The sequence below is a fragment of the Canis lupus genome, chromosome 2 (genome assembly GCF_011100685.1).
Source record: "Canis lupus familiaris isolate Mischka breed German Shepherd chromosome 2, alternate assembly UU_Cfam_GSD_1.0, whole genome shotgun sequence".
Taxonomy (NCBI): domain Eukaryota; kingdom Metazoa; phylum Chordata; class Mammalia; order Carnivora; family Canidae; genus Canis; species Canis lupus.
In genome coordinates this window covers 41,939,394-41,952,331 of record NC_049223.1, presented here as the reverse complement: position 1 = coordinate 41,952,331, position 12,938 = coordinate 41,939,394, and the positions used below count along the sequence as shown (strand labels likewise).

General features: G+C 38.4%; 1 protein-coding gene across 5 annotated transcripts in view; it reads left to right on the top strand.

Moving 5' to 3' along the window:
• Positions 1–12,938, top strand: part of PLPP1 (phospholipid phosphatase 1) — a 96,824-nt gene that overhangs the window by 70,038 nt on the left and 13,848 nt on the right. For all 5 annotated transcript variants that reach the window (XM_038530602.1, XM_038530601.1, XM_038530604.1 and 2 more), the window contains exon 4: positions 12,699–12,756. In XM_038530602.1, the coding sequence (XP_038386530.1) occupies positions 12,699–12,756 (58 nt within the window). The remainder of the gene's footprint in view (positions 1–12,698; positions 12,757–12,938) is intronic.

Here is a 12,938-nt window from a genome sequence, read left to right as displayed (position 1 = left end):
AGTTTGTTAAAGTATAGATAGCTGGGCCTCACCCCTAGAGTTTCTGATTCAGTGAGTCTGAATGCCAGGGAGCCCAAGAATTTCTGTTCCTAAAACATTCCCAGATGTTGCTGTAGCTGCTGACCTGAGAATCACACCTTCAGCCTATCCATGAAGTTACTAAATCCAGCTACTATCTATTGCTGTTAAGTCCTAGACACTGTGGGAGGTGTGCATGTTGCTCTCGTCGTGCTCACTACACGAGCTGAGACATGTTTGGAGATTGTGTGTGTGACATATGTGCCTTGAAAGAGTCAAGATCAACAATGAAGTCAAAGGGTAGTAATACTGCTTCTAGTAGAAGAGGCATTTTGGAGGATGAGTAAGGTTTGAATGTGTAGAATTAGGATGGGGTATGTCTCAGCCTCCAGGGAGCAGCAGCATCAGAGGCAGGCAGGCTAGAGGCTTAAGGTATGCAGGCAATGTTTTATTATTAGACTGAGTTTCAGTAAAACCAGTATGATTTTCTGATTTTTGTCTGTTGGTTGTTTGTTAATGTATAAGGCAATTTGGGGCATTTAAGGCTAAGGAAACTTCTTTGTTTAGAAATAAAAATGAACTTACACCACATATGTAGTTAAATAGCTGTATACGTTCTCATGCATACTTTTGATTTATTAGCCTGTTGCATTTATACATTCCATATAATTTTGTTTTCATGTGGAATAAAAGCAAAAGATTTTTTCTTCCTTGAAATTTGAGTTGGTGCCTGATTCTCTTTCCTAAATGCAGAATGAGTTGATTTGGTATGTGACTTTGTTTTGGTTGAGGTGTAAACTTGCAAAGACAAGATCCTTTCTTTACTCTCAGTGACTTCCTGCCATTATCTATTGGTAAAGACACACACACACACACACACACACACACACATCATTATTTTTTTAAAAACAAATACCCCCCTCTGCCCACCACCCCAACCCTCGAAGTTTAGATGTTTGGCCTTTCATGCCATCCTTCCCATTTTATTTTATTTTATTTTATTTTATTTTATTTTATTTTATTTTATTTTATTTTATTTTATTTTATTTTATTTTATTTATTTTATTTTATTTATTTTATTTTATTTATTTTATTTTATTTTATTTATTTAATTTAATTTATTTTATTTTATTTTATTTTTTATTTTATTTTATTTTATTTTTTATTATTTTATTTTATTTTATTATTTTATTTAATTTTTTTTATTTATGAGAGACAGAGAGAGGCAGAGACATAGGCAGAGAGAGAGAAGCAGGTTCCCTGCGGGGAGCCCAATGCAGGACTTGATCCGAGGACCCCGGGATCACAATCCGAGCCAAAGGCAGATGCTCAACCACTAAGCCATGCAGGTGCCCTTCTACCGCATTTTTAAATGGTAGTTTAGGGATTTAATTATGAACAAAGATAACAACTTTTGGTGCTTCTTGAAACTGTCCTTTTCTTCTTAGTTTTGAGTTAGAATATAGGTCTGGCAGTGGATATAGTAAGATGGAAGAGATTCCTAGGTTTAGATAAGCAGTGCTGTTAAATTTCTTTTTTAAAGATTTTATTATTTATTCATGAGAGGCACAGAAAGAGAGAGGCAGAGACACAGGCAGAGGGAGAAGCAGGCTCCATGCAGGGAACCCGACATGGGACTTGATCCCGGGTCTCCAGGATCACGCCCTGGGCCAAAGGCAGTGCTAAATTGCTGAGCCACCGGGGCTGCCCTGTACATTAAATGTTAATAAGCTACTAAATCACATGAACACATCGTCAGCTGATTACTTCTAATGGTGCTTTGTACCTTCACCTTAGAACTCTTAAATTCCACATTGCCAACTTTGAAATATGAAAAAAAAGTTGCATAGAGACAGTACTTTTTTCAGATTAAAATATAATGGATGGAGTAATATAAAGCTTGAGTTTCCATTCAAATAAATGGAAAGAGAATTCAGTATTTTCATTTAATTAGAAAACAAATATTTTTATTGAGAGGTAGGATGTCAGTTGAATTTGTGAATAGTAAAACAAAACTGATGTATGGACTGTGTTGTCTCATTATTCAGAGATCACTGAAATCTGTCTTTGTGTGATTCTTAATGGAAACATTCATAAATGTTTTTCTGTTTTAAGTAGGCTTTGTAATAAGAAAAAAAGAAAAGCATCAGCATTCATTTGTTGTGACCATTTCCACAAAGTGCCCAAACCGTTGACTTCATCCCAAGTGTACTCCTACTCACGCTCAAAATTACCTTTCTTCTCATTCCTCTCCCCTTGCCATTCAAAGTGTGGTCCTGTGATCTGACCAGTAGGATGGACATCACCTGGGAGCTTGGTAGAGAGGTATAATCTTGGACCCCATCTCTGGTCTACTCAACAAACTCCATTTTATGGAATAAAGAGTTTATATTGGCCCTGGAGAAGCTAGATTATGGGATTGGTTAACCTTTTTCTTTTATGTTTGTATCCTGTTAACCATGATTTTTTCTTACATTGCAGCTGTAGTGTTTTGCTTTTGAAATAATGTTTGGAAGTTTATAAAGGGTAGTTTTCAAGATTTTTTGGTTTACTGAAGGATAGAATTGAGTCCTTTAAAAATGGAGAAAAGTCTTCCTATAGGTATTAGAAAGTAGGATTCAGGCAATACCTAAAACCTTTTTTCCTTGTCATTCCTTGTTTTTTATTTTGTCTTTGTTTTTTTGCCCACTTATATTTGCTTTGAGAATGCTTTTTTTTAAAAAAAGTATGTTTAAGATTTTATTTTTAAGTAATCTCTGTATCCAGCACAGGGCTTGAACTCACAACCCCAAGATCAAGAGTCGCATGCTCTACATGCTGAGCCAGCCAGGTGCCCTTGAGAATACTTTTCAAAGTTAAATAGTCTTTTATTTACAACAGAATATATCTCTTACTTTATCATTGTGGATATCATTTGTTCCACTAATCTGACAGCCTTTGATCATAATGTAAAAAAGGTTTCTGGACATTTTAAACACGTTATTGAAATGCTTGCCAGATGCATTGGGAAGAGGCCTTGGGTACTGCATGTTTAAGCACACACACATTGACACTGCTCAGTTTCTTACAGAAGGGTGAAAAGAGCAGGGTATTAGATTGGACTTCCTAATTCTCCTGGACCATGATAATAAAGTCAGAATTTGTAACCACTATAAAGGGAAAAAGCACATCAGAGGTAAGATGTTAAAATCTGATTAACTTACCTCCTGTGGCTTGCTGTGATTATTGGCATAGACTTAGCTAAGTTTAGCATTTAATACAATGATAACATTCTTATCATGGAAGTAACATATGTCCTTACTTTTATTTTATGAATTTTTTACAACTGTCAAAACACGAAATAATTAAGGTGTGATTTTTGCGGAGCCACGAAGTAATATTCTTGGTGCTTTGTGTGTGTGTGTGTGTGTGGGGGGGGGGGTGTGGCAGCAGCAAAGGTGGATTTGTTTGTGATATTTAAAGTGTGAAAAGCCTAAGAATTTTACATTTTCTAGACTAATCACATAAAAATTCATTTTTCATCAAGACATTAGATTCTGTTTTAGCTTAAAAAATTTATTGAAAAAAAAATTTATTGAGCACCTACTGTATGTTCGATCTAATGGTGCTGGGTGTTAGGGATGCAAGGTGAATTAAAATGGGATCTCGGGGAGGTGGGGAGTTTACCAGCAATTTTTCTTTTGATTTGCTGTGCCTTTCAATTTTTCTAATGAACATATCTTATCTAATTAAACAAACAAATGAATAAACCTCAGACATTCCTGTTTATAAGTCTTGTCCTGCTCCTGCCCGTGTTTGGGTGGAATGAAGGAAGTACTACAACAGATGATGTACTGTGGAGGCTGGATGCAGGGATATATGTGTGCACCGAGTGTTGTACATCTCTTTCCTTTTTGGAGAAAGGGAGATGACTTCAGCCTCGCTGTTGAAGAAAGGTTTCCTGGAGGAAACAGTGGCTGAAGTGACTCTGGCATGGTAATTATCCAAGAAAGTTGGGAGGCTCATTTCAGGCACAGTGATGATGAAACACAGAGAGCATGAAACATGGTGTGAATTGGGAATTATAAGTAGTTGGGCAGCAGATGATGGTTCCAGAGTAGTTGGTGGGGCTTATGAAGCTCAGCAGTTTGTTTGAGTGAAGGATCTGAAGCAGTAGAGGAATGTGGTCATGACTTTGTTTTTATATTTGTAAAATATAGTCTAATTTCCTCCACTTCTTATTTAAATAGACTGAAATGGGTACCTAAATATTTTATGATTTAAGCTTTCTTTCTTTTAAAGCAGAAGGATTTGAGATACTAGAGGAAATGACTCTAGTGCTTTTGTCAGTTGGGTAGAAAGGCTGTCTAGGTGAAGTACTGTGGCACTCTTGCTAGTCCTTTGGGAACTCGAGCTCTCGTGATGTCATCTGCTCGAATCTAAAAGGAACCAAGAGAGACCTGCTTGGCCAGCTTCCTGTTGGGCTCTAATAATTTTATATATGCGTGGGCTTTTGCCTTTTTTATTGCCACTGGTGATGTCCACTTCGCTTTTGTATGGGTATAATCGTAAAGACACTTGTACTGAGGTCTTGAGCCTCATCCTCTTGATCCCAGTAGTAAAGAGTTAGTGGTGGTTTCATGATCTGCATCAGGGTGGGAAGTGGAGTGTACTGGCCAAATTTAATAGGATTTCTTGGCCTTCATGTTGTCTCCTTGGAAGAGGGCTGAAAGTAGAGGTCTTACAGTTTTGCCTCTATGCTAGCATAAGAGGCAAACCCCTTAAAAACACCTGCCCCTTAAAAAACACCTTAGAAAGGGATTTAGAACTTTATCTTCCTTCTGTCTCACTCTGGTATCTTCTACCTTTTAGCAAGGTAGTTTTCCTTATTCCTTATTTTAAAAGGGGGCTGGGGGATGCCTCGGTGGCTCAGTGGTTGAGCATCTGCCTTCAGCTCAGGCTGTGGGTCCCAGGATCGAGTCCCACATTGGGTTCCCTGCATGGAGCCTGCTTCTCCCTCTGCCTGTTGTCTGCCTCTCTCTGTGTATCTCTCATAAAAAAATCTTAAAAATAAATAAAAAGGGGACTGGGGGGCAGTAGAAGGTATGGTGTTATTAGATGCTGGCATAGGAATGCCCCGGAGTTATGTTCCTTGTGTAATCTACCATTTGCCCTTTGTTTCCCTTTTAACTCTTAGATAATGCCACATTGGTGATTTGGAGTCCTTCTGTAGCAAGTAATCAATTTTTCCCTCATGCTGTAGGAAACTTGTGACCTCTCTTCCCTGGTTAGTGAACTTAGGTCTGTTTTACCTTCTGCCAGTAACCTTTGTCACTATCTGACCTCTGCTCATCTGTCAGAGACACAGAGTTTCCCTCCTTAGTGTGTAGCACTGTTTATGCCGCAGTCATCTGATTTTCAAGGCACACCCAGTTTTACTTTCCTTTATCTGAGTTCTCAACAACTTCTCCTTTTTAGATTCCTGCTTTTCATATGAGTCTCTTGTAAACAGAAGACACATGATCATTAGTTTTTAATCATTAACTGGTTTATGTAATCAAGAGTTTAAATATGCTGTACACAAAGCAATTATCCCCCCTCCCCCGCCTTTTTCTATTTTCTACCATCCTCCGTGTTTTTTTCCTCTAAGTTTCATGATACGGTATCTATAGATATTAGATTGTTTAGTATATGAGTCACTGATATTGGTGGCTGTGAAGTGGTATTTGATGCTGATGCATTAATATTAATAAAAATAGGATTCTCAGATCTGTTTTATTTCAGTTACCACTTCATATATGAAAGTGACATGTCTTGGTTAAAATTGACGCCACATAAATGCAGTGTAGCTTTAAGTGGAAATATAGTAAAAATCATTGTAAAAAATAATTTATGGATTATATGACAGGGTTTTTGCCGCAAGTGAAATACTGTATCAGTCTCTGGCTGGTTCAAGCAAATGAGATGAATTTATATTATTTTTGCTGTATTTTGCTTAATTTTGATTGGGACCATCTTATATATTTTTGCCATTTATCACCCTCATCTTTATCTCTGTAACCTTTGGGGGGAGAGATACCCTGTGGTTCTTGGGTATTTAGATAGACATTTCTAGAAATCTGATCTTTTAAAAAAATCTCCTGCCTCCAAACACATGTATCAAAATCACATGTTTATTGGCTCAGATACTTGTAATAACCATAGTTAATATACTGAATTTCAGTGGTATGAAATTATGTGTATATATTTTTGTGGAAACATGACTTAGGATATTTAAAAATACACATGAATTTCAAAACATTTCACTGAGAGATGTAAGAACAAACTTCCAGGGCTTGAGTGCCTGAAATAGGCAGTGAACTGTGCATGTGTGTTGAGTAGTGGCAGCAGAGCAACTCTCAAGGCAACTGTTGTTCAGAAAGAGAAGTTTGGAGTTTGTGTGTGTGCGTGTGTTTAGTGGAGAAGTTTTTAGGAAATTTGTAGCAGGCATATCAGGTAATTTCAGTATCATTTTTTATATTTTCAGTTTTTCTATGTCTTTTACATTAAATGTGAAGTTGTACAGTTTCTGTGGTTTAAATAAATGACATATTTAAAAATATGTCCTGGATATGATTTTTTGTCAGTTCACATAGTTAAATCTAATTCATTCTAGGTGTTCATTTTAGCAATTTCATAACTGCTAGCTGTGTTGCAGCAAACATCTTTGTGCTTGTGTGTGTTTCTCTAGGATGGGGGGTCCTCAAGTGGAATTACTGGGTCAGAAAATATGGTGGGTTTTACATATAGATAGATATTGCCAAATCCTCCTTTGGAAAGTATGCACTCATATCAGGGCATTGTGGAAGTACCCGTTTTCCCCAATGACTGCCTACTTGACTCCCCTTGTATCTTAGATGTGACTTTTTTTTTTTTTTTTTTTTTAAGGATTTTATTTATTTATTCATGAGAGACATGAGAAAGAGACAGAGACATAGGCAGGGGGGGAAGCAGGCTTTCTTGGGGGGGGGTGCCTGATGTGGAACTCGATCCCTGGACTCCAGGATCATGCCCTGAGCCAAAGGCAGACGCTCAACCACCGAGCCACCTGGATGTCCCCAGATGTGACATTTTGAAAGATATTAGCCTGATAGCTCATTGCCTGAGCATTTTGCACAGCTATTGGTTGTTAAAGTCCTACAAGTAGGATTAATACTTGGGAAATTGTTCCTATGGGCATTTGTTTGGGACACATTTTAACTTTCTCACAGGGTCATTCTGTGTTTAAAGGTCACCACAGAAGGGAATTTTACCATGTCCTTCAAGTTAGTTTGCTGTTGTGTAAACTTTATGATCAGGAAATAACATTTGGAGAAAATGCTTCATGTTGCAGTTTGACTTCCTTTTATTTAGCCTTTAGGGTGCCCAAAGGACAAATTAGTATTCTCTTAAAATAATTGTTTATACATTGACATTTGCTTTTCTACAGATTATCTAAATTCTTCGCATATTAACTTCACACATGTTGCCCCGTATGTGCCATGACTCCTGTGCTTTCTGACGGCTGCTCCCTGCAGCCCCTGGGAGATGGCAGGGTGCGTGTTGCCGCTGGGTCTGCTGGCCACGCACAGGAATGGGGATCATGGCTCAGTGGGAAAGAGCTGGGAGGACCTGGATTTGATCCTCAAAGCGATGTGACATTTGAGCCAGTGGGTGAACCTGTGGGAAGTTCAGGGTCTTTCTATGTAAAATAGGATTGACAGCCCCCACTATGGGGATTTTTTGAAGAATGGAAGTATTGTGGATTAAATACCTATGCATGGAAAGTGCTCAGTAGTTTGGAAGCGTTAAGTCTTCTGACAACCTTTCTGCCTTAAAACACTTTAGGAATGAATTTCAGGATGATGTTTAGGGAAAAGAAGTTCCCCAGAGCCAACTGTGGCATATCCAGTGAACTAGTAGAAGACTAATAATTAAAAACATTTGTGAGCATTGACCGCAGATGAAAAACTCTTTTTGCCACACTATATGCCTCCTAGTAAAGCAGTTGATTTGAGATAACATTTTATTAGTCCTAATTCTTTTTTTTTTTTTTTAAGGTTTTATTTATTTGAGAGAGAGCGTCAGCATGAGCCAGGGGTGGGGGGAGAGAGAGGAAGAAGCAGACTCCCTCCAGAGCATGGAGCCCAATGCAGGGCTTGATCCCAGAGCCCTGGGCTCATGACCTGAGGTGAAGGCAGATAAGACACTGAGCCACCCAGGCACTCCTAGTCCTAATTCTTATTTTAAAAATGCCTGCCCCTATTTCTGGCAATATGAGGATTAGAAATACTTATTGACAGAGTTACATGTGCTAGGTAATACGTTATACACACACATATGCACATGTTATTACATATTTAAAAATATATGTAAACACATATAAATAAGTCTTTTTAATGAATAGCCAAGCTGATGAAAAAGTAAGGGAATTTTCCTGATGTTGGGATTTTTTTTTTTATTACAGATTTTATTTATTCATTCATGAGAGACACACACAGAGAGAGGCAGAGACACAGGCAAAGGGAGAAGTAGGTTCCCTGCAGGGAGCCCAGTGTGGGACTCGATCTTAGACCTGGGATCACACCCTGAGCCGAAGGCAGGTGCCCAACTGCTGAGCCACCCAGGGGTCCCCTGATGTTGGGCTTTGTTAATGCTGTAGATCTGATGTGTACCTGAAAGTATGTGCCAATTCTTGGTAGCCTGGAGCCTCAGTTTGGATGGGCTCTGACCATGGGGCCCAAGAGATAAAGACTGAGGCCAGTGCAGGGTAGACAGAGGGGGGTACTCAGGGATAATTTAAAGATTCTCAGAGGGCAACATCTTCCCAGGCTGGGGGACTGTCAGAAAGAATTCATAACTGCAGGACCACAGTAACCTTGTTCTGGTGCCAGAATCAGTGTGTGTGTGGTGTGTGACTTTAAAAAGAAAAGAATTTAAAGTGGATTGCTAGTGAACCCAGTGGGAGAGAACACAAATCTTTGGAAGAACTCTTTTTAAACCAAGGCCTCTAAGATTCCCCACAGATAGAATCCTAAAGACGTGAGTTCATATTCTCATATGAATGAATATACATAGAAACAAGTTACCCTCAGTGAGGGTCAGGATATACGACAAACTACATAAGCTCTCAAAGGTTGCAGATAGTAGAATTATCATATAGAATATATAATAAATATGTCTACTCTGGAAATAAATCAGAGACTGAGAATATAATATAGGATGAATAGAATCAAAATTGACCATAGATTTGAAAAAGAACCAAAGAGATTTATAAATGATACATACATAGTAATTTATATAAAAAATAGACTGATAAAACATTAGCGAAAGTGAGGGCTAAAATGGAAGACAAAGATGAGAGTACAAAGTTAAAATTAGGAATAGGATGAAAATGTCAAACATGTTGAACCTGAATCTTACAAAAAGAGAGTGTGATGGAGGATATTAACAAAGGTATGATGGCTGAGACGTGTCCAAAATTGGTGTAGTATATACATGAGAAGCCAGTGAATATGAAATCAGATAAAGAGACATTCCTACTAGATACATGATTGTGAGACTGGAGGATACTGAAGACCGTGGTGGTGGTGGTGGGGGGAGGGTAATTACAGAGAAAGGACAGGTGAATGGCAGACAGACAGCTTCTATCTTAATAGCAAAAGTAGAAGCCAGAGATAGTCTATCGATGCCCTCAAAGTGATGAGAAAAAAGATTAACCTACAATTCTATATTCTGGAAAACCATCCCTCAAGAATGAATGCAAACTAGAGATTTCAAACTAAAACAGTGAAAGGGATAACTGTTTTGTGCCTTTTAACTCTGGGGTGTGGGGATGAGGAAAAGAAGTCAGAGGACAAGCAGTGAGATTTTTAGGAGGTTGTGATTTAACCTTCCCATGAGTCCTAAAATACTTAATAAATGCCATTTAAAAAGTTAAACACTATAAATTATGTGAGTTGCTTGCTTCTGATGACTGATAAAGGTTGGATTTTGGCTGTTGCAGTTGATAAGCCTCAACATTTATGTAGATGTTGGAAAACTGGAAAAGGAAGAATGATGGATTGAAGAGTGGGAATGCATGGACACTATGAGGGGTGGATGGCTGTAAACTGTAGAAAGCTAGGACATCGGGGTTCAGGCCAAGTTTAATAAGCTCTCCCAGGAGAAAGGGATGTCTTGGCTGACAAATATAAGGAAAAAAAAAATCTTAAATTTGCCATTTGGAGTAGAATGTCATCCACAGAAAGTTACATTGTCAAGACTCACATACTTGCTCAGTGTAATAGACCATGCCTGAATTAGTGAAATAGCTGCATTCCAGAATATATTCTCTGTAAATTTTCTCTCTGAAAAGACTTTCCTAAGCTTTGATGAAAAGTTGGCACAAATTGTTTATCTACATTCCTTAGAAGGGCTCTCCTGAAGTGAAATAGTAGTCTAGGATTGGGCTGAATCTAAGAATGACCTGGCATTCTGAGGCCAGGGCCAAAGTCGTAAATACTTAAGTAAGGTTACTATGATGAAAACAATCTGCATTTCAACTACTTTTGGGATTTTTAGATTTTTAGTATTACTATTTTTAAAAAAAATTAAGTAATCTCTACACCCAACGTATGGTTTGAATTTACAACACCTAGATCAAGTTACATGCTTCACCTACTGGGCCGGCCAGGAGGTGAAGGTTTTTTTGGATTTTATCAAACTACTCCTACAATTCTTTGTTCATTTGTGAGTTTCAGACGTAATAAAGAAATGTATCTCGTAGAGATTCCATTAAAGAGATGTGTATGGGGTCGCCTGGGTGGCTCAGGTCCGTTAAGCGTCTTCCTTTGGCTCAGGTCATGATCCCAGGGTCCTGGAATTGAGCCCCACATCAGGCTCCCTGCTCAGTGGGGAGTCTGATTCTTCCTCTCCTTTTGTCCCTCCCACTGCTCCAGTGTTCTCACTCTCAAATAAATAAAATCTTTAAAAAAAAGATGTTTGTGGAATATGAAAATAACTTGAATTTATATTTGGGTGTTTTATTCTGTTTTAATAGTAAAAATCCACATTGCTGTGATTTGTTTGATCACTTACTGTGGGTAAAGACTTAGAGATTGGGGTCAAATAGAGCGTTCCCTTTATTTTAATCTTTGTTGAAGTCAGAGGTTATTGTTTGATTCTCTACCAAATATTTATGTATTTGGAATAAAAAACTGAAACCATTTTGTTTTCAACTAATGAAATCACCCTGTGACTAAATCAGAACTATTTAAAACTATTACATAGCTTTGGAATTTATAATTTTGTGGCACAGTGTACAATGAATACTCTGAAGATGAAGTCTTAGTGAAACTTTGAACTTGCTTGGCTTTGAGAACATTTCTTTGATCGTGGTCATGTTGGCTTAATGGGCTTTGACAGTCCTTGAAATTGGCTTTTATTTATTTGTAGGCTCTTCAGTATAACTTACTGAAACATAAAATGTATAGAATTCTGCTCTAATTATCTGATTTAAAGTAAGGATTTGTATTGATCTTTTCTCTACAGCCAAACAGTTGGTGAGGCTAAAAGTAATTTATTTTTCTTCATGTTTTACATAGATTAAATCCGCAGCAATTAGCAGGTTTAATTACATAATTCCTACTTGGTACTACAAGTGAGAATATTCATTTTCTTAGAGATGTATCTGATTATGAAAAAGACTATCATAATTCTTGCTAGGTCATCATCGACACATGCTTAAGAAATCTCTACTCCCACCTATCCTCAGTTGCCAAACGTACACAGATGACTTTCTGATCTGTGTTTTAATTTCACTTCTCTAAATCCAGGCAACCAAATTATTTTTGAATCAAGCAGGGTATAATAAGTAATATACTTAGAAGCCTGTCCTTCTGAGTTTTGTTCTTATTCATATGCAGGGAAAGCTTTCAGGAGAAGCATTCTGATTCTTTGATGCATCTTTTTGCATGGAGTTACTTTACTGTATCAGATGTGCCTGCCTTTTCTGCTCCAGTGGCCAGCACTGTGTAAGCAGAAGTTAGATCATGGATGTTAGAGAGCTTTCTCCCTATTCCAAACAGTGCCATAAAATTATGTTTTGCAAGCATTCTGTCATTTTGGGTGGGAAGATGAGACTCACATGTTTATAGAATGTAATACTGAAAAGAGAGGACTCATCAGTGCACAGTTTTAAAATAAATGTTAAACAAAAACATTTGAATCTGGCAGGAAATCTAAGGCAAAATGTGTGCCTGCTTAAAATGCTAAGATACCACTTCTGGTTTTTTAGAACTTACTTTATTTTTGAAAATGTAATTAACTTCTGAGTGTTCCAAAGGAGGTATTACTAGTACTCAGGGGCAGGCCCTGCAGGTAGAAAGAAAACGTAAATCATGGTCACATAAGTTTATGTGTAATGATGTCAGAGCATTTGCATACTAGTTGTGGCTTGTCAAGCATTACTTCAAATATGTGTGTCTCAGCTTTGTTCCCTGCCGGAAGGCTCTGTAAAAGGACCCTTCCTCCCGCAAGACTCTCTAATGTCTGTCCTGCCCTCGTTCCCCGCTCTGCTAGTTTCTGAGGGGGCAGAGGTGGATGCACCGCGGCAGTACGACTGAGGCCAGTACGACTGAGGCCGTCAAGGCTATCGTCGGCCTCTAGGAAAGAAAATTGACCTTTGTCTTTTTCTCTTCCAGATTGTCTTTTTACTCGGGCCACTCATCGTTCTCCATGTACTGCATGCTGTTCGTGGCGGTAAGTACTCTGCATCTGTTTCCCCGTGGTGATGGTGACGCGCCCACTGCGGTGTGACCCCCTCCAGCGTCCCTGCCAGCTGAGGTTCAGGTCGCAGAAAGGATACCTGCGCTCCAGCCAGGGCCAGTTCCCACTGTTGACAAGTATTTCTTTCCTTCGTGTGGAGGGAGCAGACGGGCACA